We start from the raw sequence: 24,656 nt of genomic DNA on the forward strand, positions 1-24,656 counted from the left end.
GTGGAATACAAACCCAGGGGTGACACTGGCATGGGCCTGCAAAAGCAGCACTTAGAGAAACACTGCATGGCACCAGCACTGCCCACATAGCCCCAGCCTCACCCTCATGTGGGTGAGGGCCAGAGGACAGATCTCTGAGCAGTAACCAGCTGGGGCTTAGCCCAGATCCACTCCCCTGCACCAGGAGCAGTGAACCAGGAGTCACAGAACTGTAGAATTGCTCTGGCTGGAAAAGGCCTCCAAGATCCTCAAGTACAACTGTCAACACCATGGCCACTGAGCCATGTCCCACAGTGCCATGGCCACTCATTTCTGGAACACCTGCAGGGATGGGGACTCCACCACCTCCCTGGGCAGCCTCTTCCAATCCCTGACCACTCTTGCAGCAAAGACATTTTTCCTAATCTCCAACCTAAACCTCCCCTGGTGCACCTGATACTAGGGAGAAGAGCCCAACCCCCACCTCACTCCAACCTCTCTTCAGGGAGCTGTAGAGAGCAATGAGGTCTCCCTTCAGCCTTCTCTTCTCCACCCCCAGCTCCCTCAGCTGCTACTCTCCAGCCCTCTTCTCCAGCCCCTTCACCAGCGCTTCACATCAGGGGCAGCCAGATCAGCCCCACCACTTTGGGCAAAGTTTTCAGCCTCCAAACAGCTGACTGCACAGTTTGGACTGACCTCCTTTCTCAGAAACCTCAGGTTGTGTTTAAAAAAGTGTGGTGCACAAGAACACTGGAGGCACACACACAACCTGGGGCTTAAGATAACCAAAGGTAGAATCGCTCTAGTAAAGGCAGCATCTCCAACAGCAACCTGTAACCACCCTGGCCAGGAACCAACCCAAATGCAACACTCCCTGGCCCCAGCCCATCTGTTTCATCAGACTAAGCCAAGCCTTTCTGTGGTGCCCCCAAGCCGGGCACTGTTGGCATTTCCAAGCTGCCCACTCCAGGAACGAAAGCAGAGCATCATGTCTCACACACACACAGAGGGGAGGCTTACTTACAGCCCCTTGCTTACAGAGCAACCAATCTTTATTTTTGAGATAGCTTAAGTAAAGGAACATGCAAAGAAAGAGATGAGTAAGAGTCTGCCCTGCCTGGGGCTCCTGCAAATCCTTTTCTTTTCCTCCCTCGTAGCACAATGCGTTGGGCGCCCACCGCTCATCCCGGCAGCACACATCCACCCCTCTGTCCTTGGGCTCCAGCTAGCTGTGCAGATTTCCTGTGGGAAAGGGGAAGAATAAACCCAGGGCATTGCATGGGCCACAGGGATGCTGGTGGAGACCAGCCACCCACACCTGAAGGGCCTGAACAGCAGCTGGCTGGCAGGTGAGGAGCAACTTGCCATGCTGCAGGTGTGCTTCATGCCCACCAGAGATGTCTCTGTGACGTTCCTAATGCAGGACAAGACAGTAGCTTCCCTCCTGCCACATGTCAGACTTCCCCTCTTCACACACCCCTCTGTGTTGTGTGCCTGGGCAGGTCCCTAGGAATTTGGAGAAAGTAGAAAAAAAAATATCTGTTTGAACTTCAGACAAAACTCTGCAGGAGGTCAGCTAGGATCCAGGGGCTGCTGGCTGCTGGGAGCCTTTCATGGATCGTAGATGTCCCCTGTGCACACTCCAACAACTTCAGGTGAACTGTGGTCTTCAGCTTAACAGCAAGGGAGACCTCAGGCTTCAAAACAACTGTGAGGAACACAATTTATTGTAAGCCTTCTGATGTCAAACAGGATTACCTTCACAAAGCCCTGCAATGGGTTTAGTCCTTTCCCGTGAGCAAAAGCTTTGCTGGGGAGGTTGTTTCGGTGTGGAGATACCAGGTCAGCTATGAACCCAACTCAAGCCATTCGCTCTATCTTTGGAAATGTGCATATATATAATCAGAAGAGGTTCCAAAGGTCTTCCTCAGAGGTTTCAAATGTCTTCCTCATTAGAAAAAAAAGGTATGGAGAGACCCCAAGTGATGCCACCAGCGCCACTCACAGCCAGTGGCGCAGCGGCAGCAGAAGGAACAGGGCGATGGCAGCAGCAGGCCTGGGATGGGGGGCCCTGCTCCTGGGCACTGTGGCACTGTCTTTGCTTTGCTGGTTCAGAAGCTGCTTGTTTGCAGAGGTGTCATCCATATCCAGGTCGTATGCCAGCTCTGAAAGCAGAAGGAGAAGGGTGGTTAGCAGCAGGTGGTGGCACATCCAGCCCCCACCGGCAACACTGGGGCAGCCCGTTTCAGCAGCTGGGGACTGCTGGGTCTGTGTGCAGTGGAAAGCATCATAACAGGGATGGATGGTCCAGAAGAGCTTAGTGAACATCTTGTCACTCCTGCACCCAGCCATAGCTCCAGAGAGCCTCCTGGTAGCCTACACCAAACCCTCTGCTGGAAAAGAGCAGGGACATGGGCAGGAGGGAGGAAATCCAGGCGATCACAAATAGTCCTCCCCAACCCAGGGGCAGCACAAGGTCTTGCTCACCACATACCTCCTGGTGGGAGGACCTGAGGAGCTTTGTGCTTCTGCAGCCTTACACAACTGTGTGCAAAATATGCTCCTTGCAACACATCCATCCCAGCCCCTGCTCACCTCAGCACAGCATTGGTGAGCGAGGAACATGTCTGGGTCATGCACTCCAGGCATGCTGCTGCTGCAACATGAGAGCTTTGGGATGAAGCACATGGGAGTTCCAACCCAAGAAAATGCCTGGGATAAAAGTTTGGACGGTCCTGGCAGAGAAGCCTGACACTAACAAGGGAAAAGCTTATGACAACCCAGCACTGGCTGCAAAGGACCAACAAGACACAGCCACATTTCTCTCCCTGGGACAAAGAGGGATAAAAAAAGTTCAAACAGATAATGTGGGAGGGCAAGAAACCAGCAAGTCTGAGGGCCAAGAACAAAAACCAAAAGGTGTTTTAAGATGCCATTTGGCCCCATCTACCTGGGGCATTTGTACCTGGCTGAGCAGCTGGACCAAGAGGGTGCACTCATGCTTGACTCAAGGTCAGGTTTCACAGAATCACAGAATTGTCAGGGTTGGAAGGGACCTCAAGGATCAGCCAGTTCCAACCCCCCTGCCATGGCAGAGACACCTCACACTACAGCAGGTTGCTCACAGCCACATCCAGCCTGGCTGCAAAAACTTCCAGGGATGAGGCTTCCACCACCTCCCTGGGCAAACTGTGCCAGTGTCTCACCACCCTCATTGGGAAGAACTTCTTCCTAACATCCAATCTCAGTCTCTCCTCCTCTAGCTTGGATCCACTCCCCCCAGTCCTATCACTACCCAACACCCTAAAAAGTCCCTCCCCAGCTTTCTTGTAGCCCCCTTCAAATACTGGAAGGCCACAAGAAGGTCTCCTCAGAGCCTTCTCTTCTCCAGACTGAACAACCCCAACTCTCTCAGTCTGTCTCCATAGCAGAGCAGCTCCAGCCCTCTGCTCATCCTGGTGGCCCTTCTCTGGACACCTTCCAGCACCTCCAGATCCTTCCTGGAACAGAGGCTCCAGAATTGGACACAGAGCTCTAGGTGTGGTCTGAGTAGAGTGGAGCAGAGGGGCAGAATCCCCTCCCTGGCCCTGCTGGCCACACTTCTCTTGCTGCAGCCCAGGCTCTGCTTGGCTCTCTGGGCTGCAAGTGCTCACTGCTGGCTCCTGTTGAGCTTCTCATTCCCCAGCACCCCCAAGGCCTTTTCTTCAGGGCTGCTCTCAAGCCAGTCCCTGCCCAGCCTGGATCGGTGCTTGGGATTGCCCCAACTCAGATGCAGGACTTTGCACCTTTCCTTGGTCTCCTTCCCATGCTGCTGCCATCTCTCCGTGGTGTGCACGCTCCCCAGCTGGATGGGAATCAGTTAAGCCTATTTGTCCCATCCCCAGAGCCTGGCCTTTGGAAGTGGAGGGAGCTGGTGGTTTCCATCAGAAGAGACCCTGGCTCAAGGCTTTCACAAGCCCTCATGGATCCCCAGCACACTGACGTGTTTGGATCATCCCACCCCACCCCTGAGACAGAATCCAAGAGGCTGAATAAACACTCTGGCTGAAAAACACCACACCAATCCCATCAGCACCACTGCCAAGGCAAACAGGCAGTGTTTCTTCATCAAAAATACCCAAACATTGCAAAACAAAAAGTGTGACGAGTGAGTCAGCCCAGGCCATCAAAGAAGGTCAGAAATGGCTGCAAGGGAGCAGATATCCACACAGACAAAGGGCCAGGTGCAAGCAAAACCTGCCTGGTAGAGTCTGATTGCAGGAGATTCCCACAAAACGTTGCCATTCCTCTTCTCCCTAACGTTCCTGCTTTTCCTCTTGTGAGCATGGAGGTGCCACTGCCTTCCAGGGCTCCACACTCCCTGGCAGAGCAGGAGAAGGTCTCACCTTGAAAGGGAGGCCACCTCTGCCCACCCCCTGCCTCTTCCCAAGCACAGAACACAACAGCCACAGAATCTTTTTGGTTGCAAAAGACCTCTGAGATCATTTGGTCCAACCATCAAGCCAACACCACCATGCCCACGACACCACATCCCAGAGTGCCATGTCCACATGGATTTGAACACCTCCAGGGATGGTGACTCCACCACCTGGGCACACCCTGGCTCATGCTCACCCAGCTCTCAGCCAGCACCCTCAGGTCTTTCTCTGCTGGGCAGTTTCCAGTCACTCTGCCCCAAGCCTTCATGGGGTTGTTGTGACCCAAGTGCAGGACCCAGCACTTGGCCTTGTTGCATCTCATCCCATTGGCTTTGGCCAATCAATCCAGCCTGGCCAGGGCCCTCTGCAGAACCTTGCTACCCTCCAGCAGCCCAACACTCCTGCCCAGCTTAGTGCCATTTGCAGACTTACTGAGGGTGCCTCAATCCCCTCACCCAGACCATTGACAAGGACATTAAAGAGAAGTGGCCCCAGCACTGAGCCCTGGGGAACACCACTGGTGGCACACGGGATGATGCTCAGACTCTGGGGCAGTTTGGGAGCAGCCTGGCTGCACCACCCCATTTTCCCAAGCCTATCTCTTCAGGACAAGTGAAGGGATTTTGAGTGAATGAAATCACAGAGGACTATTTTGCAGTTGGTTGCTTCACCTCAGTTGGTCCAACATCCCAGCAGGGCAATGACAGCCTGCCCTGGTGTGCTTTGGAAGGTGTTTCCATGCACTTCAAAGACCCCCCTAAAGCCTAAAAGATGCCCCACAGAGGTCACAGCACCATCAGGCACCCACATGCTTGCAGGCCAGTGACCTGCAACTGCTCAGCAGAGCTTTTGGGGCAGAATAGTCTCTTATTGGGCATCCTAGCAAGAGGAGGAAAATCCATGGGGACTATCTTCTCTTGCCTTTAATTTAGTAAAGGAAGTTGAACCCAGAGAGTGTTTCAGCAAGGTCCTTAACAGGCATTGGAACAGGCTGGAATCCCCATCCCTGGAGGTGTTCAAGAAACAGCTGGACATGGCACTTTGGGACCTGGTTTAGTGGCCATGGTGGTCTTAGGTTGAAGGTTAGACTCAATGATCTTGGAGGGCTTTTCCAAGCAAAACAATTCTGGGATTCTATGATTTGCAACCAGTTTCTACTACAAAGTGTGGCCCTTTGGTCTGCAAAGGCTTTTTTTTGTTGTTTCTATTTTGGTGGGAGGGAAACTGGAAAAAAAAGTAATAAAGAAAATCTGTTTCTGCTTATAATCAGTAGGAGTCCAGAGGGCATTACCAACAATCTGCACTAATTACATATTCAATCCTCACTCATTTTGGGCCCTCTTGTCCTCTAGGCTGTGGATTAGATAATCCCCTTAAAATAAGAGTCACTCATTAGCTCTGCTTTGCCACCCTCCCTGTACGCAAACCAAGAGTGCCAGGCCCTATCTCAGAGTCCTTCCACAGCTGGTGGAAGGTCTCCATCCCAACACATGCAGGTTCCTCCAGAAGCATCCTTTGTAACAAAAGCCCCTCAAGCACAAAGCTGTTGAGCTTTGCTCTCAGGATGGCACAAAGCTTCAGTGGCCTGGCAGTGTGGATGACAGGAACCTGCCACCAGCTCTGCTTTCTGCAGCCACCAAACCAAGCAGTGCCATTTCTTACAGCATCATAGAATGGCAGGGGTTGGAAGGGACCTGTGGAGATCATCCAGTCCAACCCCCCTGCCAAAGAGCAGGTCACCAAGAGCAGGTCACACAGGAAGGCATCCAGACAGGTCTTGAAAGTCTCCAGAGAAGGAGACTCCACAACCTCTCTGGGCAGCCTGCTCCAGAGCTCCAGCACCCCCACAGCAAAGTTTTTTCTCATGTTGAGGTGGAACTTTCTGTGTTCCAGTTTGTGTGCATTGCCCCTTGTCCAAGACACCCCTGGAAAGAGCCTGGCCCCTTCTTCTTGACACTCATCCTTCAGATATTTATAACCAGTGAGAAGAGGCCCTCTCAGGCTGCTCTGCTCCAGGTTAAACAGCCCCAGCTTCTGCCACGGATTAGGACTAGAATCAGGCTTCCTGACTCTGCCCAAGCTTATTGGGCAGGCATCATTAGAAAGCTCTTTTAGCTGAACCACACCAGCTTTGGAGATGGCTACAAAAGAGGGCTGGAGCAGGAGGAGATCAGGTTTGGGTTGGGATAATAAGTCCCAGGGCAGTTGGCACAGAAGCAGCAGGGAGGATAAGTACTGGCACGCAGGCATCCTTGCTCCTGTGCCAAATCCACTGCTGCCTACTGGAACTCCCCTTTGCACCCCTTAAAGGACAACACAGAGTCTGTACTCTGCTCTGTGGAGATGGCACCTGGAGCACCATGTCCAGCTCTGGGGCCCCCAACACAAGAAAGACATCAAACTGCTGGAGCAGGTCCAGAGGAGGCCACAAAGATGGTCAGAGGGCTGGAGAACCTCTCCTGTGAAGTCAGGCTGGGAGTTGGGGCTGTTCAGCCTGGAGAAGAAAAGGCTCTGGGCAGACCTTAGAGCAGCCTTCCAGTATTTGAAGAGGGCTGCAGAAAGGCTGGGGAAGGAGTGTTTAGTGGGGATAGGACGAGGGGCAGTTTGAAACTGGAGCAGGGGAGACTTAGGTTGGACATCAGGAGGAAGTTCTTCACAATGAGGATGCTGAAACACTGGAACAAGTTGCCCAAAGAGGTGGTGGAGGCCCCATCCCTGAAGACACTCAAAGGTCAAACCTGCTGGGGCCCTGAACACAACCTGATCTATTTGGGGATGTCTGATGTCCAATTCTTTGAGGGTCCCTTCCATCCCAATGCATTCTGTGAAATCTGGAAGCACAGAAGTGCTAGCAAATGCCACTGCCAAATGACCTCCAAGAGGACAGCTCCTGGCTCCTGCTGGCTGGCACTGCTGCTGCCCAGAGCCAGGGAATGTCACCTCGCAGGCTCACAGGCATCTGGGTTGCCTGCCTGCCAAGCCTGCCCTGGCAGATGGCTCCAGCAATGGACCTAATATAGTAACAGAGTGGTAATGGATGGCCACGTGTGGAAGCCACTTGATAGCTCTGCTGGTGCCCTGTGCAGCAGCTGTGGGTGCAGAGGGCATCCCTCACAGCAGGCACCACCACGCCCAGCGCAGGATGCTCACCACATGGGGCTGAGGAGTGAGCCAAAGTGCCTGCAGGGACGTGGTGATGGCTCTTGTTTGCAGATGATGGAAGCTCTGGGGTGTGAAGGGGCCAGGGAGTGGATCATGACCACAGGCACTAAACACATGGAGCAGAAATGCCAGGGACAAGCAGGGCAGCTTGGTGAGCTCCTGCAGCTTCTGTAGGCAGCTGGGGACATCTGCCTCTGCATGTCCTTCAGGGCTGGACTAGGAAAGCTCAAACTACCACCCTCCGTCTCCAGGCTGCACTGCTCTCTTGAATATTTTTAGGCAGCAAGCCTCACAGAATCATAGAAGGGCTTGAGTTGGAAGGAGCCTTGAAGATCACCCAGCTCCAACCCCCTGCCATGGGCAGGGACACCTCCCACCAGCCCAGGTTGCTCAAGGCCTCATCCAACCTGGCCTTGAACAGCTCCAGGGAGGGGGCATCCACAACCTCCCTGGGCAACCTGTTCCAGTGTCTCCCCACTGTTTACCTATTCCAATACAAAACCTAAGAGCTGTTGATTCCACAGAGCAGACAGCCTCACCCTGGCTCCCAACTCTCTCCATCTCCAGGGCACCACCCACTTCACTCTCACAGGTGTTTGCACCTGGAACCTGGAAGAACAGTCTAATTTCATTCCAAGCTCTCCCTGCTGGAACACCAAAAGCTCTGCTCACCTCAGCCTCCAGGTTCCTGCCTTTCTGATGCAAACAGCTCATACCACAAACACATCTCTGTGCCTCCACGATGTCAACACCCAAATCCCTCCATGGAGCTCCACAGAGCAGGCAGCCACAGCAGCATGGGCACAGCCAGGATCCTCAACCCCCTGCTGCTCTAAAACACAGAACCACAGAATGTTAAGGGTTGGAAAGGACCTCTGAAGATCATCCAGTCCAACACCCATGCCAGAAGAGGATCATCTAGGGCAGGTCACACAGAAACACACCCAGGTGGGGTTTGGAAGTCTCCAGAGAAGGAGACTCCACAACCTCTCTGGGAGCTGTATCTGTACTAGACACTCTGAATTTAAACTCTCTCAGCTAAAGTTAGATTTCTTTGTGGAATGCACTGAATTTCACCATTCTCTAGCATTACCCAGTGAGTGTAACCAGGACCTTCATCAGAAACCACCCCTCGGACAGGTTTAACCTCTCCTGAAGGAGAAAATACCCAAACAGTTTTCCCTAACATATTCTTTTCTTCTCAAACAACAGGAACTCTATCACCTTCTACCTTTTGTAACAAATCTGATTGTGCAGGTCCAGCTTGATTTACTGAACCTCTACTATTCACCAACCAGGTAAAGGCAAACTACCATAGCAGCCTGCTCCAGGGCTCCATCTCCCTCCCTGTAAAGAAGATTCTTCTCGTGTTGAGGTGAAACCTCCTGTGTTCCAGCTTGTACCTGTTGATCCTTGTCCTATCACAGGGCACCACTGAAAAGATCCTGGCCCCTTCACCCTGCCCCTCACCCCTCAAATATTTGCAGGCATTCACAAGATTCCCCTCTCATCCTTCTCAAGCCCAACCAGCCCTTTAAACTCTTCCAAACAGCTAACCAAGCACGGTTTCGTCTCACCAGGGAGGTTTTACCCTCTGGCTTTATTACCACTTCAAATCCTGGAGCAGCAACAGGTTTGCCAGCTGCCTTCTTGCACAAGCAGCACAAGCAGCACCAGCAGCAGCAGCAGCAGCACCAGCAGCCCAGCCGTAGGCGTGGCCGCGCCGGTGCCTGATTAAGCGCCGAGCCCTGGGCTGGCCGCGCCGCTTGTGTTGGCACGGCTGGGGCAGAGCACCCGGATGGGTGCCCAGCATCTGCATGGTCTTGTGCCGCTGCTTTCCTTCCTCCTCCGCAGCAATTTAGGAGGTGTGGCTTTTGGCAATATGGATCTTGGGAAGGGAAAAGAAAAAAAAACAAACAAAACAAAACAAAACAAAGGGATGAAAACCAAAAATCCATCTCGGCACCATCCTGCTGCCCGTGGCTCAATCCTGCTGCCGGTGGCTCCATCCTGCTGCGTCTCCGCAGCGAGAGGGGAAACCAACTTCCTGGGCAGCCACCCAAAGGGGATTTGGGTTGGGGATTGCTGATTTGCAAACCGAGACTTTTCCCTCGCTTGTCTCTGGGATACATCCCAGGGGGTTGGAACACCTCCGCGAGGAAGACAGGCTTGAGGGAGTCGGAGAAGGGAAGGCTCCGGGGAGCGACCTTCCAGAACCTGCAGGGGGCTACAAGAAGGATGGAGAGCGACCGTTTGTAAAGGCCTGCAGTGATAGGATGAGGGGCAATGGCTTCAAACTAGAGAAGAGCAGATTTAGACTGCATGTGAGGAATAAGTTCTGCACCATGAGGGTGGTGGAACACTGCAACAGGTTGCCCAAGGAGGTGGTTGGGGACCCATCCCTGGAGATATTCAAGGTGAGGCTGGACAGGACTCTGGGCAGCCTGATCTAGTGGCTGACCGCAGAGGGGGTTGGACTGGATGTCCTTCCTACCCAAACCATTCTATGGTTCTATTCTATGCTGGCATGCCACTGATGACCTCCAGCCTGCAGTGTGTGCTTGCAAACCACCCAAAGACCACAAACCCAGCACTGATGCAGGGAAAGTTCCCCCCACATTGAAGCAATCTGGAGGGCAACAAGTAGGATGATCTGAAGGGAACCAAGTCATCCAGCATGGAGAGGTAAGGAAGCCCCAGATCAGACACATGCCAGGTGCTGCTTGGGCTAGAATCAGATTTGGTTGGAAAAGACTTCCAAGATCATCGAGTCCAACTGTCAGCCTAGGACCACCATAGCCATTAAACCATGTCCCATAGTGCCATGTCCACATATGGCAATTGGCCCTGAACTCTGCAAGGCAGTCAGTACATACACCCTGGCTCCACAACATCCAGCACTACCACAAAGGTCTCATCCACAGAGATCCTCAAGCTTTCAATGGGACAAAGGGACACAAACAGCCCCCCAGACCCAACACATCACATGATTCAGGGCTCTGTGTGGGGACCACTTCTGCTTCACATCTTTATTGATGACCTTGATGAAGACACAGAGTGTGTCAGCAGTGAGTTGTCAGAGGGCACCAAGTTAGGTGCTGAGGGTTGATCTGCACCAGGGCAGGGAGGCTCTACAGAAGGACTTGGATAGATTGGATCCATGGCCAACATTAACAGGAGGAGCTGCAACAAGGCCAAGTGCCAGGTACTGCACTTGGGGCACAACAACCCCAAGCAATGATGCAGGATTGGGGCAGTGTGGCTGCAAAGCTGCACTGCAGAAAGGGACCTGGGGGGGTGCTGATGGCCAAGCAGCTGAAGAGGAGCCAGCAGTGTGCCCAGGTGGCCAAGAAAGCCAAAGGCATCCTGGCTGGGATCAGCAATGCTGTGTCCAGCAGGAGCAGGCAGGGGATTGTCCCCTGGGACTCAGCTCTGCTCAGGCCACATCTGGAGTGCTGTGTCCAGTTTGGGGCACCTCAATGCAAGAGAGATGTGGAGGTGCTGGAGCCAGGGCAGAGGAGGGCAAGGAAGCTGGGAAGGGCCTGGAGAAGAAATCTGATGGAGAGAGACTGAAGGAGCTGGGGATGGTTAGTGTGAAAGAGAGGAGGCTGAGGGGAGACCTCATTGCTGTCTACAGCTCCCTGAAAGGAGGTTGGAGAGAAGCTGCTGCTGGTCTCTTCTCACTGGTCATTAGTGACAGAACAAGAGGGAACAGCCTCAATCTGTGACTGGGTAGGTTTAGACTGGACATTAGGACATTTTTGCCATCAAGAGTGGTCAGGGATTGGAATGTGCTGGGCAGGGAGGTGGTGGAGTCCCCAAACCTGGCTGTGTTTCAAGGTGGTTTGGTTGTGGTGCTTGGGGCTATGGTTTAGGGGTGAGCCTTGTAGAGCAGGGTTCTGGGTTGGACTTGGTGATCCTGAGGCTCTTTTCCAACCTGAATGTTTCTGTGATTCTGTGCTGCACCACAACCCCAAGTCAAGTGAGTGCTCCTCCACCCCACCTGGGCTGGAGGCTGGTGATGAGGAAGGGCTCTCATTTCAGACCTAGGCCTATGTTTATTTGGCAAAGGTAGACATTAAACTCCTCTTTGCTCCTGGTGTGCTCTACATTCACTGGTGTCTGCAGCTGCATTAATCATCCTCCCTCTGGCAGCCAGGGAAAGAGTTTCAGGGCTGCACTCGCAGAGCTGAGCCACAAAAAAAAAATGTGTTTAGCCAAGTGCCCTCCTGTAATCTATCAAAAACTAACAAATCTCCACAGCATCACTCATTGGAAGCATCAGAGCCATGGCACTTGGATGATAAAGCAGCACTGATACCCAGCAGGACTGTCTGGGAAAGGAGCTGCTCCCTAGAGGAACTTAGGCGAGAAGAACTGAAAAACAGGGAGCCAACATGGACAGGCAAAAGCATCTTCCAAGGGGGGAAAGAAAAGAAAAAAAAAAAGAAGAAAAAAAGCTGGAAATAGCAGAGTATGAATGGAAGTGATGTGACTCATGAGGCAGCAATGTTCCTGCAGATGCCCCATGTACCTCAGCCCAGCCAGGTATGGAGTCACCCCCTCCCTCTTTGGAGAACTTCAAGATCTAAATGCAAAAAGCAATCCCTTCAGAACGCTCTGTGGTCACCTGAGACATCTCAGGTCATGAGGGGTGGCTGTCAAGAAGAAGGGTTCAGGCTCTTTTCAGTGGTGCTCTGTGACAGGACAAGGGGCGATGGACACAAATTGCTGGAATACAAGGGGGTTCCACCACAACATGAGGAGAAACTTCTTCACTGTGAGGGTGCTGGAGCCCTGGAGCAGACTGCCCAGAGAGGTTGTGAGGTCTCCTTCTCTGGGGACTTTCAAGAGTGATCTGGATGTGTTCCTGTGTGACTTGCCTTAGGTGATCCTGCTTTGGCAGGGGTCTTGGACTCTTTGATAAGAACACAGAACCTCAGGGAGTTTCTCCAGGAGCAGAGGCAGTCTGAGCAGTCTGTACAGCACCATGCCTGAGCCTACCTGCTTTGGCAAGGGGGTTGGACTGGATGACCTTTGGACATTCCTTCCAACCCCCACCATGCTATGATTCTGTGACTCTATGATCTCAGGACAGCCTTGATTTTGGGCAGTAGCATTCCCAGTGACAGCAGAGCAAAATGAAATGCTTCATGTTTCCTCTGATGACCAAACCCAACATCATCACATCAAACTGACATTTTCTCCCTCAACCTCACACCCCCAAAAGCTTTTTTTGGATATGACCAGGACATGCAGCTCTTGTTTGCTACCTTCTGTCCTTCAGATCTCCAAGCTCAGGACATTCATGTACTGTAGAGACACAGTCCTAAGGTGAACACATCCCTGCCAGCTGCTAAAAGCAGCCCTCAAGGCAGAAGGACATTTCTCAATGCTTGATCAGAAAACTCATGGTGGTGTTACAGCACCCAGGAACATCTGACAGCTTTCTTTGTGACTCACTCAGTGTGGACACCAAATTTGACCATGGCCCAGGCCACAAAGACTGAGGTTTGTGGCATTGATGCTCCAAGAAAGCAACCAGGAATGCTCCTCTTCAATGAGGAGGAATTAGGACTTTGTGCAATGTCTATCTATGCTCAGTCAGAAATCCCTGGACATCCCTCACTGCCTTGTGCTGGTAAGGAGCAGAAAAACCAAAGGCAGCTGCTGTTTTGCTCCTTCAGCACACATGTAAAGAAAGTGCCTGAGCAGTATTCCCAGCCCATGAACCACACTGAGCAAGACTCCACCTGGCTGCATCAGGTGACACCAAGAAAACTATCTGGAGTGAGATGTCAGCTCACCAAGAATTTGGGTTGGGTTTGGCACAGGTTTACCTGTTCAGGCCACAGGAAGGCTCAGGCATGGTGCTGTACAGACTGCTCAGACTGCCTCTGCTCCTGGAGAAACTCCCTGAGGTTCTGTGCTCTTATCAAAGAGTCCAACCCCCCTGCCAGAGCAGGATCACCCAGGGCAGGTCACACAGGAACACATCCAGATGAGTCTTGAAAGTCTCCAGAGAAGGAGACTCCACAAGCTCTCTGGGCAGCCTGCTCCAGGGCTCCAGCATCCTCACACCAAAGAAGTTTTTCCTCATGTTGAGGTGGAACCTCCTGGGTTCTAGTTTGTGTCCATTGCCCTTTGTCCTATCACAGGACACCACTGAAAAGAGCCTGCCCCCTTCTTCTTGACATCCACACTTCAGATATTCACAGACATTGAGAAGATCCTTCTCAGGCTGCTCTTTTCTTTGTCATGCACTGGCTGAGTTCACTGAAGTGGATGAAGAGCTGCCTGTGCTGGGACGAATGTTTGAATGTGGAGCTTGGTCTCTTCTCCCTGCTATCAAGAACAAGAGGAAATGGCCTCAGGTTGCACCAGGGAAGGTTTAGGTTGGAGATTAGGAAAAATGTCCTTCCTGCAAGAGCAGTCAGGCACTGGAACAGGCTGCCCAGGGTGGTGGTGGAGTCCCCATCCCTGGAGGTGTTCAAGAAACCTGGGGACATGGCACCTGGGGACATGGCTTAGTGGCCATGGTGGGGAAAGGTTGATGGCTGGACTTGATCTTTCCAACAGAAGCAATCCTATGATTTCTATAGGTCATGGGCTGAGGTGAGAGACCTGCTAAGGAATGGGAACTGAGAGGCTACAGCAGTGCCAAGCTCTTTAAATTCCATTAAGCTGCTAAAATAAAGAAACACAGAAACCCTTGGCCCTGCATTAAACCAATATGAACCTGACAGCAGCCTATAAAAACAGGTTGGTGAAGGGGGCCCTGGGAAATGTCACCATACCCAACTTTTCCCCCTTTATGTAGAAAAAGAAGGGCTGGGTTCATAGGTCTGGAACTTCTGATCAGCTTCTGGACATGTTTTCTTAGCTGGAAGGAGCCCCAGGAACAGCTGCTGTAGTCTGGTATCCTGGGGTGCATCAAGAAAAGTGTGGGCAGCAGGGCTAGGGAGATTCTTCTCCCCCTCTGCTCTGCCCTGTCCTGCTGAGACCACAGCTGCAATCCTGTGTCCAGTTCTGGGCTCCTCAGTGCAAGAGAGAGTCCAAGGGAGAGCCATGAGGATGCTTAGGGGACTTGAGCATCTCCCCTGTGAAGAGAGCCTGAGAGCCCTGGGGCTGTTTAGTCTGGAGAAGAGAAGGCTGAGAGGGATCTGATCAATGTCTATCAATAGCTGAGGGGTGGGGGTCAGGAGGAGGGGGCCAGGCTCTTTTGGGTGGGGCACAGTGACAGGACAAGGAACAAGAGGTTCAAACTTGAACATAGAAGGTTTCAGGTCAATATGAGGAGAAACTTCTTTAGAGTGAGGGTGACAGAGCCCTGGAACAGGCTGCCCAGGGAGGTTGTGGAGTCTCCTTCTCTGGAGACTTTCCAACCCCACCTGGATGCATTCCTGTGCAGACTACCCTAAGTGATGCTGCTCTGGCAGGGGGGTTGGACCTGATGATCTCTTGAGGTCCCTTCCAACATCTAAAGTGCTGTGGGACTGTCAGACCAGGACCTGGCTTGGGACTGCTTTCTGCATGGCTATAGAGAAAGACCCAAATGAACCCCTGCCGCTTCCTGGGTGGGGTTAACATAGAATGAATCAACCACAGAGTTCTAGAATGGTTTGGGTTGGAAGGTACCTTAAAGATCATCAAGTTCCAAACCCGCTGCCATGGTCAGGGTCACCTCCCACCAGCCCAGGTTGCTCAAGGCCTCATCCAGCCTGGCCTTGAACACCTCCACGGATGAGGCACCCACAACACCTGACACCAAACCAGGGCCATTCCCTGCTCCCTGCCTCCTCCCTGGACTGAGAGCAAACCCTGCTTCCAAAGCACCAGTGGCACAATGGAGCTGAAGGCTAGAGGTGGATAGTGGTGGCAGCTCATGGTGAAACTGAGTGCCAGGACACTGCAGCTGCAGTGCTTGGGCTGTGCTGGATCCATCTCTTCACACTTGCTCTTTCCTTGATGCCAAGGGGCAACCTATGGGGACCCAGGGCTGGGACTTCATCAAAGCAGTGCTCATGGCTGGGACCAGAGTGGAGCTCAAGGAGATGACCTTCACTGGCTCACTCCCACAAGGGAGTGTGGAGACTGGCCCCAGGCTCCTGCCCAGCACCTCCCTGGGGCAGCTCAAACATGCAGCCATGGAAAGTGCCAGGGACACACAGCTCACATGGGAGCATCCCTGCTCTTCTGGAGGCACATCCATCAGCACAGCCAGCAGTGGAACAAGGGGGTGACAACACAAGCAGGCTCCAAGGCCCAAGTTCACTAATGCCTCCCCCTCCATCCTATCTGCACCCCTCTCAGGAATGTCACAATCATGGTGGACAATCAAAATCAACAGCTCCATAATCCAGTTTGCAAATCCCTTGGAAATCCTCTCTGAAAGGATTACAGCAAGCACAGATAAGAGTTTCCTGGAAATCAGGAACTGCATTTCAGCCTCTCTCTTCTCCCACCCTCCCAGAAAAGAGAAAAGGGCCAGGCTCATGCCCTGCACCCCCTCAGCACACCAATCCCCCCTCCACCAGCCTCTGAGAAGAGCACAGCTCCTCCAACCAGTTTTTGCCCCAGTTTTGGGGCTTTATCTGCTGCATGGCACTGAGCCTATGGTTGAGATGCTTGGAAGGTAGGAAATCTGCCTGCATCAGAGAGTAGGAGATGCCTGCCAGCCTCCTGCAAGCTCTGTGGGACCCTGCAATGTCCTACCATGGTTCTCTGAGCTGTGAGAGCTGCACCAAACACTGTGGATGCCCAGCAGGAAAATCATAGGAGAGAATCAGAACCATTTAAGATCATCCAGTCCAACCATTCTCTAACTCTGTCAAGGCTGGTTCTGAACCATGACGCTCAGCACCACATCTCTGCCTCTTCAAAACCTCTCCAGGGATGGGGATTCAACCACCTCCCTGGGCAGCCTCTGCCAGGCTTTGAGAATCCTTTCAGTGAAGAAGTTCCTTCCAATGTCCAACCTAAAACTCTGCTGGTGAAACCTGAAGCCATTTCCTCTCATCCTGTCACTAGGGAGAAGAGCCCAACCCCCACCTCACTCCAACCTCCTTTCAGGGAGCTGTAGAGAGCAATGAGGTCTCCCTTCAGCCTCCTCTTCCCCACACTGAACACCCCCAGCTCCCTCAGCTGCTCCTCCCCAGCCCTGTTCTACAGACCCTTCCCCAGCTTTGTTGCCCTTCTCTGGACCTGCTCCAGCTCCTCAATGTCCTTCTTGCACTGAGGTGCCCAAAACTGAACCCAGGACCTCATCAGTGCTGAGTCCAGAGGGATGATCACTGCCCTGCTCCTGCTGGTCACACCATTGGTGATCCAGGCAGGATTCTTGGCCTCCTGGGCACACCCTGGCTCATGTTCAGTTGGCTGTCAACTAGCATCCCAATGCAGGACCCAGCACTTGGCCTTGTTGAATCTCACAAAACTGCCTTTGGCCCATCCATCCAGCCTGGCCAGGTCCCTCTGCAGAGCCTTCCTAAGCCTCCAACACTGCCTCCCAGCTTAGTGCCATCTGCAGCCTCTCTGGGGGTACCTCGATTCCCCTCACCCAGACCACTGATAAAGACATTAAAGAGAAGTGGCTGCAGCACTGAGCCCTGGGGAGCACCACTCGTGATCAGATGTTCTCTTCAATCAGAGTGGCTTCTAAAAATCCACTTGGCTGTGCCAGTGGTTATCAGCAGGAGAAAGGTCAAACACTCCTGTGCTGATGCTATCAAAATATTTAGCAGCCATGCCACTGTTATTCTAACAGCTGGAACCCAGCACTTTGCTGACCAGTCTGACTCAAGTCCCCACAGGCAGTGGTGGCAGGATGATTGTCTGTGGGGAGTTTTTCTTTCCTGAGAGGTTTTTTGGTGTTTTGTGTGTGTGTGTGCTTCCATTTTTCTTTGGACCACGAAGGGAAGGGTTGTAATATCAGTATTCCCAGCAGAGTACACACAGTTCAGTTCCTGACTTGCAGCTGTGCAGCTGCAGAGGCCTCTTTGGAGCTACAGAGTTAGGTACACTGAAGGATGCTCACAGAAGGAGGATTGAAACATTTAGAGCTTGACCAAAAGGACATTTGATGAGCACTGCAGCCTGAGTTCAGTGCTGGGGTGGATGCTCAGGGTCACCTTTAGGTTAGCTCAGCTCACTTCTAATACAATGAACACCCCTTGAAATAATGCACTCAGGGTTTCTTTGTTTCATGGTTTTCAGAGCATCACAGAAAGCTCTAGGTTGGAAAGGACCTTCAAGATCATCCAGTTCCAACCCTCCCTGCCATGGGCAGGGACACCTCCCACCAGCCCAGCATCATCCAACCTGGCCTTGAACACCTCCAGAGAGAAGACATCCACAACTTCCCTAGGCAACCTGTGCCAGTGTCTCACCACTCCCACTGGAAAGAATTTCTTCCTAATCTCCAGTCTCAATCTCCCCGCTTCCAGCTCAAAGCCTTTGCCCCTTGTCCTGTCACTAGAAGCCCTTGTAAAAGGTCTCCTTCCCTACTTTCTTGAAAACATATCCTCAAAACCTTTCCATCACTCTGGGAAGGTATATTTGTGCTGGGACTCTGGAAATCAACTTCTTCTCCAGAGGAATAAGCCTATGGGGAGAGGCTGAGGCAGCTGGGGGTGTTTAGCCTGGAGAAGAGGAGGCTCAGGGCAGACCTCATTGCTGTCTACAACTACCTGAAGGGAGGTTGTAGCCAGGTGGGGGTTGGTCTTTTCTCCCAGGCAACCAGCAGCAGAAGGAGGGGACACAGCCTCAAGTTGTGCCAGGGGAGGTATAGGCTGGATGTTAGGAGGAAGTTCTTCACAGAGAGAGAGATTTGCCGTTGGGATGTGGTGGAGTCACCATCCCTGGAGACGTTCAAGAGAAGCCTGGATGAGGCACTTAGTGCCATGATCTGGTTGATTGGATAGGGATGGGGGATAGGTTGGACTGGATGAGCTGGGAGGTCTCTTCCAACCTGATTGATTCTATGATTCTATGAATAAGGGTTGGACAGCAGGAAGAACTTCTTCACTGAAAGAGTTATCAAAGACTGGAGCAGGCTGTCCAGGCAGGTGGTTGAGTCACCATCCCTGGATGGATTGAAAATCTCTCTGGATATGGTTGCTCAAGGATGTGGTGTAGTAGTGGCCCTGGTAGAGGTAGATAATGGTTGGGCTTAGGTGTGGACAGAGTGTGGACCTGATCCTTAGGAAGATGTTTTAGTGTTGACCCCTCAGTGCTGGGTTGAAGGTTGGACTGGATGAGCTTGGAGGTCTCTTGCAGCCAGCTGCGTTCTGTGATTCTGTGATGGGATGGGGGTTTGCAGCTTTGTATCATTGCTCCACCTGCTCTAACCTGAATTTATCCCTGAAAGGCTGTAGGGTTTTCCCCAGACAAAGGAGGGTAACACAGGCAGAGACTCTTCCTCTTCCCAGCAGGAATTACTACCTGTAAATAAACAACTGAGGGGGAAAAAAAAAAAGCAACAACCACAAAAGCAAATGAAGGAGGAGCACCAGCAGCATCAGTGCTCCTTTGAAAGCAGACAACAGAAAGAACAAAGCAGGGGGAAAATTCAGGCTCTTTTCTGCTTTTCACTTGTACATTAAGAGGCCAAATGAACTTAGCAGTGCAAACCAGGGGAAACCTTATGGGTGCAGTACAGCCAGTTAGCTGTTCTTTAGAGATATTCATCTCAAAACAAGCCAGAACAGAAAGAGCATTTTCCCTCCTTTTATTTATTTATCTTAAATTTTTTTTTAATTTATTTTTTAATTTTCTTTTTCCTTTTTTTCTTTTTTCTGTTTTCCTTTTCTTTTTTCTTTGATTTTTTTTTTCTTTTTTATTTTCTTTTTTCTTTTTTCTGTTTTCCTTTTCTTTTTTCTTTGATTTTTTTTTTCTTTTTTATTTTCTTTTTTCTTTTTTCTGTTTTCCTTTTCTTTTTTCTTTGATTTTTTTTTTCTTTTTTATTTTCTTTTTTCTTTTTTCTGTTTTCCTTTTCTTTTTTCTTTGATTTTTATTTTTTTTTTATTTTCTTTTTTCTTTTTTCTGTTTTCCTTTTCTTTTTTGTTTGATTTTTATTTTTTTTTTTATTTTCTTTTTTCTTTTTTCTGTTTTCCTTTTCTTTTTTCTTTGATTTTTATTTTTTTTTTTTATTTTCTTTTTTCTTTTTTCTGTTTTCCTTTTCTTTTTTCTTTGATTTTTAATTTTTTTTCTTTTTTATTTTCTTTTTTCTTTTTTCTGTTTTCCTTTTCTTTTTTCTTTGATTTTTAATTTTTTTTCTTTTTTATTTTCTTTTTTCTTTTTTCTGTTTTCCTTTTCTTTTTTCTTTGATTTTTATTTTTTTTTTTATTTTCTTTTTTCTTTTTTCTGTTTTCCTTTTCTTTTTTCTTTGATTTTTAATTTTTTTTCTTTTTTATTTTCTTTTTTCTTTTTTCTGTTTTCCTTTTCTTTTTTCTTTGATTTTTAATTTTTTTTCTTTTTTATTTTCTTTTTTCTTTTTTCTGTTTTCCTTTTCTTTTTTCTTTGATTTTTAATTTTTTTCTTTTTTATTTTCTTTTTTCTTTTTTCTGTTTTCCTTTTCTTTTTTCTTTGATTTTTAATTTTTTTTCTTTTTTATTTTCTTTTTTCTTTTTTCTGTTTTCCTTTTCTTTTTTCTTTGATTTTTAATTTTTTTTCTTTTTTATTTTCTTTTTTCTTTTTTCTGTTTTCCTTTTCTTTTTTCTTTGATTTTTAATTTTTTTTCTTTTTTATTTTCTTTTTTCTTTTTTCTGTTTTCCTTTTCTTTTTTCTTTGATTTTTAATTTTTTTTCTTTTTTATTTTCTTTTTTCTTTTTTCTGTTTTCCTTTTCTTTTTTCTTTGATTTTTAATTTTTTTTCTTTTTTATTTTCTTTTTTCTTTTTTCTGTTTTCCTTTTCTTTTTTCTTTGATTTTTAATTTTTTTTCTTTTTTATTTTCTTTTTTCTTTTTTCTGTTTTCCTTTTCTTTTTTCTTTGATTTTTAATTTTTTTTCTTTTTTATTTTCTTTTTTCTTTTTTCTGTTTTCCTTTTCTTTTTTCTTTGATTTTTAATTTTTTTTCTTTTTTATTTTCTTTTTTCTTTTTTCTGTTTTCCTTTTCTTTTTTCTTTGATTTTTAATTTTTTTCTTTTTTATTTTCTTTTTTCTTTTTTCTGTTTTCCTTTTCTTTTTTCTTTGATTTTTAAATTTTTTTCTTTTTTATTTTCTTTTTTCTTTTTTTCTGTTTTCCTTTTCTTTTTTCTTTGATTTTTAAATTTTTTTCTTTTTTATTTTCTTTTTTCTTTTTTCTGTTTTCCTTTTCTTTTTTCTTTGATTTTTAAATTTTTTTCTTTTTTTTTTCTTTTTTCTTTTTTCTGTTTTCCTTTTCTTTTTTCTTTGATTTTTAAATTTTTTTCTTTTTTCTGTTTTCCTTTTCTTTTTTCTTTGATTTTTAAATTTTTTTCTTTTTTATTTTCTTTTTTCTGTTTTCCTTTTCTTTTTTCTCTTTGCTTTTTAAGTTTTTTCTTTTTTCCTTTTATTTTTTCTTTTTCTTTTTTCTTTTTCTTTTCTTTTTTCTTTTTTATTTTCTTTTTTTCCTCTTTTCTTTTTTTCCTTTTCTTTTTTTTCTCTTTTCTTTTTTTCTTTTTGGTGCCAACTCACCTTAGCTGAAAAGCACATTGAGATTGTAATTATGGGAAGGCCTCATCTGCTCGATGTGTCAACTCCCCTATCAGCTTGAGCTACTGGGAATTAGCAAGGCTAATTTAATGTCACTCTTCAGACCAGCTCTGATTTGGAATTTCTTAATGGCCTCAGGAGAAGGAGGCTTTATGCATCCTGCAATCTAGGCTTCATTCTTAGCCTGAATTCCTTCTCATAGATTTTGTGAATGCCCTGTTTTGTAGCCAACACAAACTCCGTCCAGTAAAATAATGTAAGGGGCTCGGGGGATGAAAGGAGATTAGCTGTTCCCTGCTCCTGTTATTTTAAAGCAGAAATAACTTTGGCTTCTCCTGATTCATAGACAAAGCTTGAAATGCAAAGCATGCTCAACTCCAGATTCAGCATGAAAAGGACTTTAAAATATTCCTGAGTGCAAGTAATGGACTTATTAGAGGGAAGAAAAGAGGCACTTTTCACAGAATCCCAGGCTCTTTAGTCCTGTCATATCAATAATCTTGCTTAAGAATTTCATTCTATTGACATTTCTTTCCCCTTCCAACTATCCTGCCTGACTCCTAGGCAATACAACCTTTGCACTTTGAAAAGTGTTCATTCCTTTCCTTTAATGCTGTAAAACCCCTGCAGATCACCCAGAGAGCCCATGGGGATGGGAAAGGGGTGGGGGGAAACACACAGGGGACACAGTTTTACACCTGCCAGCTGATCAATGAGGAGGTGATTTCAAAGACTTGGCTAAAAGCAGCTTCTTTACATAAGGACAGCTGACAGTGCTGGAACTCAGAGTACCTGCAATCTGTTCTCCTCTCCTTGATGTTTGGCACCCACAGAAACAAGAGTGACAGCGAGCAAAGCGTTGTAGAGATAAGGAAGGAAAGGAAACCTGCCTGGCTGGCCTTAAGATACCAAAATGCAGACCCCCTCCCCCCTTTTCCCCCCTTTTTTTAACTCAGTTTGCTTAGTTTTTGCAGGATGGTTTAATCCAAACTCTGCACTAAGCAGCCAGTGGTGATTTCAAAGAATCACAGAAAGCATCAGGTTGGAAGGGACCCTCAAAGGGCATCTTGTCCAACCCTCCTGCTGTCAGCAGGGACATGCCCAACTAGATCAGGTTGCTCAGGACCCTATCAAGCCTGACCTTGAATGTCTCCAGGGATGGGGCCTCAACCACATCTCTGGGCAACCTGTTGCAGTGTTTCACCACTTCCTCCTGATGTCCAACCTAAATCTTCCCTGCTCCAATTTCAAATCATTGCCCTATCACCACAGGGCCTTCTGAACAGTCCCTCCCCAGCTCTCCTGTAGGCCCCCTTCAGCTATTGAAATGCTTCTCTAAGGTCTCCACAGAGCCTTCTCTTCTCCAGGCTGAACAGCCCCAACTCTCCCAGCCTGTCCCTATAGCAGAGGTTCTCCAGCCCTCTGATCATCTTGGTGGCCTCCTCTGGACCCACACCAGCAGGTCCATGTCCCTCTTATGTTGAGGGCCACAGAGCTGGACACAGCCCTGCAGGTGAGGTCTCAGCACAGCAGAGGGGCAGAATCCTCTCTCCAGCTCTGGCCACACTGCTTTGGATGCAGCCCAGGCTGCCCTTGGCCTTCTGGGCTGCCAGTGCCCATTGCTGGCTCCTGTCCAGCTTCTCATCCAGCAGCACCCCCAAGTCCTTCTCTGAAGAGCTTCTCTCAATCCCATCACTCCCCAGCCTGGATTGATAAGGAGGATTGCCCTGACCCAGGTGCAGGGACTTTGCACTTTGCCTCATTGAACCTCAGGAGGTTCACCTGAGTCCAATTCTCTCACCTGGGCTTAAGTGCAGCTTTTCCCCCTCCTTTGTTCAAACAATCAGCTAAACCCCAAAGGTATTTCAGGAACAAATTACAGAAGCCTGTGTAGAAACACCCAGCAAGCAGACAGAGAGAGCCTTTTAAGGATCAAGGGGAGGGTTTCTTTTCCCCCCACCTGGCTCCATGTCCCCAGAATAATCTGCACTGGTCAAGGAGAACTGTAGCATAGAGGGGGTACAGGATGTGTTAGCCTCCATGGGCCCATGGCTCTCCCCAAGACAGCACTGGCAAGGACCAAAGGACTCCAAAACACTGTGAGAGGACAAGCAGCCATCCTGGGATGGCCATGCATGGCATGTGGCACCACCCAGCCAGGACTTTCACAGACCCAGCCTGCAGTCTTGCTCTGGAGAGGTGACTGCATGCTGCCTTTCACCCAAAGGTCCCACAGAACACCACAGGCACTAATTACTCCCTCTGCTTTGCAGAGATTAATTAAACACTGAAGCCTCCTGGTGTCTTAGAGCTGAGTGCAAGCCTCCATTCACCAATGGCCAAAACTGAGCTGAGAAACAAGGCTTCAAGAGCACTGGTGGGTGGGCTGAAAAAACACCCCTGAGTTGCTCAGCAGTGGTGGCCTCCTCCTCCTGGGATGCTTTCAGTTCCTCTGGACATGTCCCAGCAAGTCCCCCTAAAGGGAGCCCTCCAAGGGTTTGCTCTAAAAACACTCTTTATGGAAAGGCATGGAAACCAGGCACAGACACTCTCATACCTCTTGCTCCAACTAAAAACTCTCTCCAACCTCTTGCTGCAACCAAAATCTCTCTCAAACCTCTTGTTCCAACCTAAATCACTCTCCAAGCTCTTGCTGCAACCAAAATCTCTCTCAAACCTTCTGTTCCAACCAAAAAAAAAATCACTCTCCAAGCTCTTGCTGCAACCAAAATCACTCTCAAACCTCTTGCACCACCCCAAATCACTCTCCATCCCCTTGTTCCACCCAAAAATCCCTCTCCAAGCTCTTGCTGCAACCAAAATCTCTCTCAAACCTCTTGCTCCACCCCAAATCACTCTCCATCCCCTTGTTCCACCCAAAATCCCTCTCCAAGCTCTTGCTGCAACCAAAATCACTCTCAAACCTCTTGCACCACCCCAAATCACTCTCCAACCCCTTGTTCCACCCAAAATCACTCTCCAGCCTCTTGCTGCAACCTAAATCTCTCTCAAACCTCTTGCACCACCCAAAATATCTCTCAGATCCCTTGTTCCACCCAAAATCACTCTCCAACCTCTTGCACCACCCAAAATATCTCTCAGACCCCTTGTTCCACCCCAAATCACTCTCCAACCCCTTGTTCCACCCAAAATCACTCTCCAGCCTCTTGCTGCAACCTAAATCACTCTCCAACCTCTTGCACCAACCAAAATATCTCTCAGATCCCTTGTTCCACCCAAAATCACTCTCCAACCTCTTGCACCACCCAAAATATCTCTCAGACCCCTTGTTCCACCCCAAATCACTCTCCAAGCTCTTGCTCCCCAGCCCTAGCACAGCAGTTCTTTTCCTGCCACCTGCAGAGCCACCTCCTTGCTGTGTCCCTATTTTTGGATTTTATCTTTTGGTTGGTACCCAGAATCATTT

At 49.0% G+C, this 24,656-nt stretch overlaps 1 protein-coding gene across 1 annotated transcript in view; it reads right to left on the reverse strand.

The window, feature by feature from the left end:
• Positions 1–1,980: 1,980 nt before the first annotated feature.
• The window catches only part of GPC3 (glypican 3), a 244,994-nt gene continuing 222,318 nt past the window's right edge, over positions 1,981–24,656 (reverse strand). The window contains exon 8 of the mRNA XM_054388590.1: positions 1,981–2,144. Within this exon, the coding sequence (XP_054244565.1) occupies positions 1,981–2,144 (164 nt within the window). The remainder of the gene's footprint in view (positions 2,145–24,656) is intronic.

This window comes from Indicator indicator, chromosome 17 (assembly GCF_027791375.1).
Source record: "Indicator indicator isolate 239-I01 chromosome 17, UM_Iind_1.1, whole genome shotgun sequence".
Lineage (NCBI taxonomy): Eukaryota > Metazoa > Chordata > Aves > Piciformes > Indicatoridae > Indicator > Indicator indicator.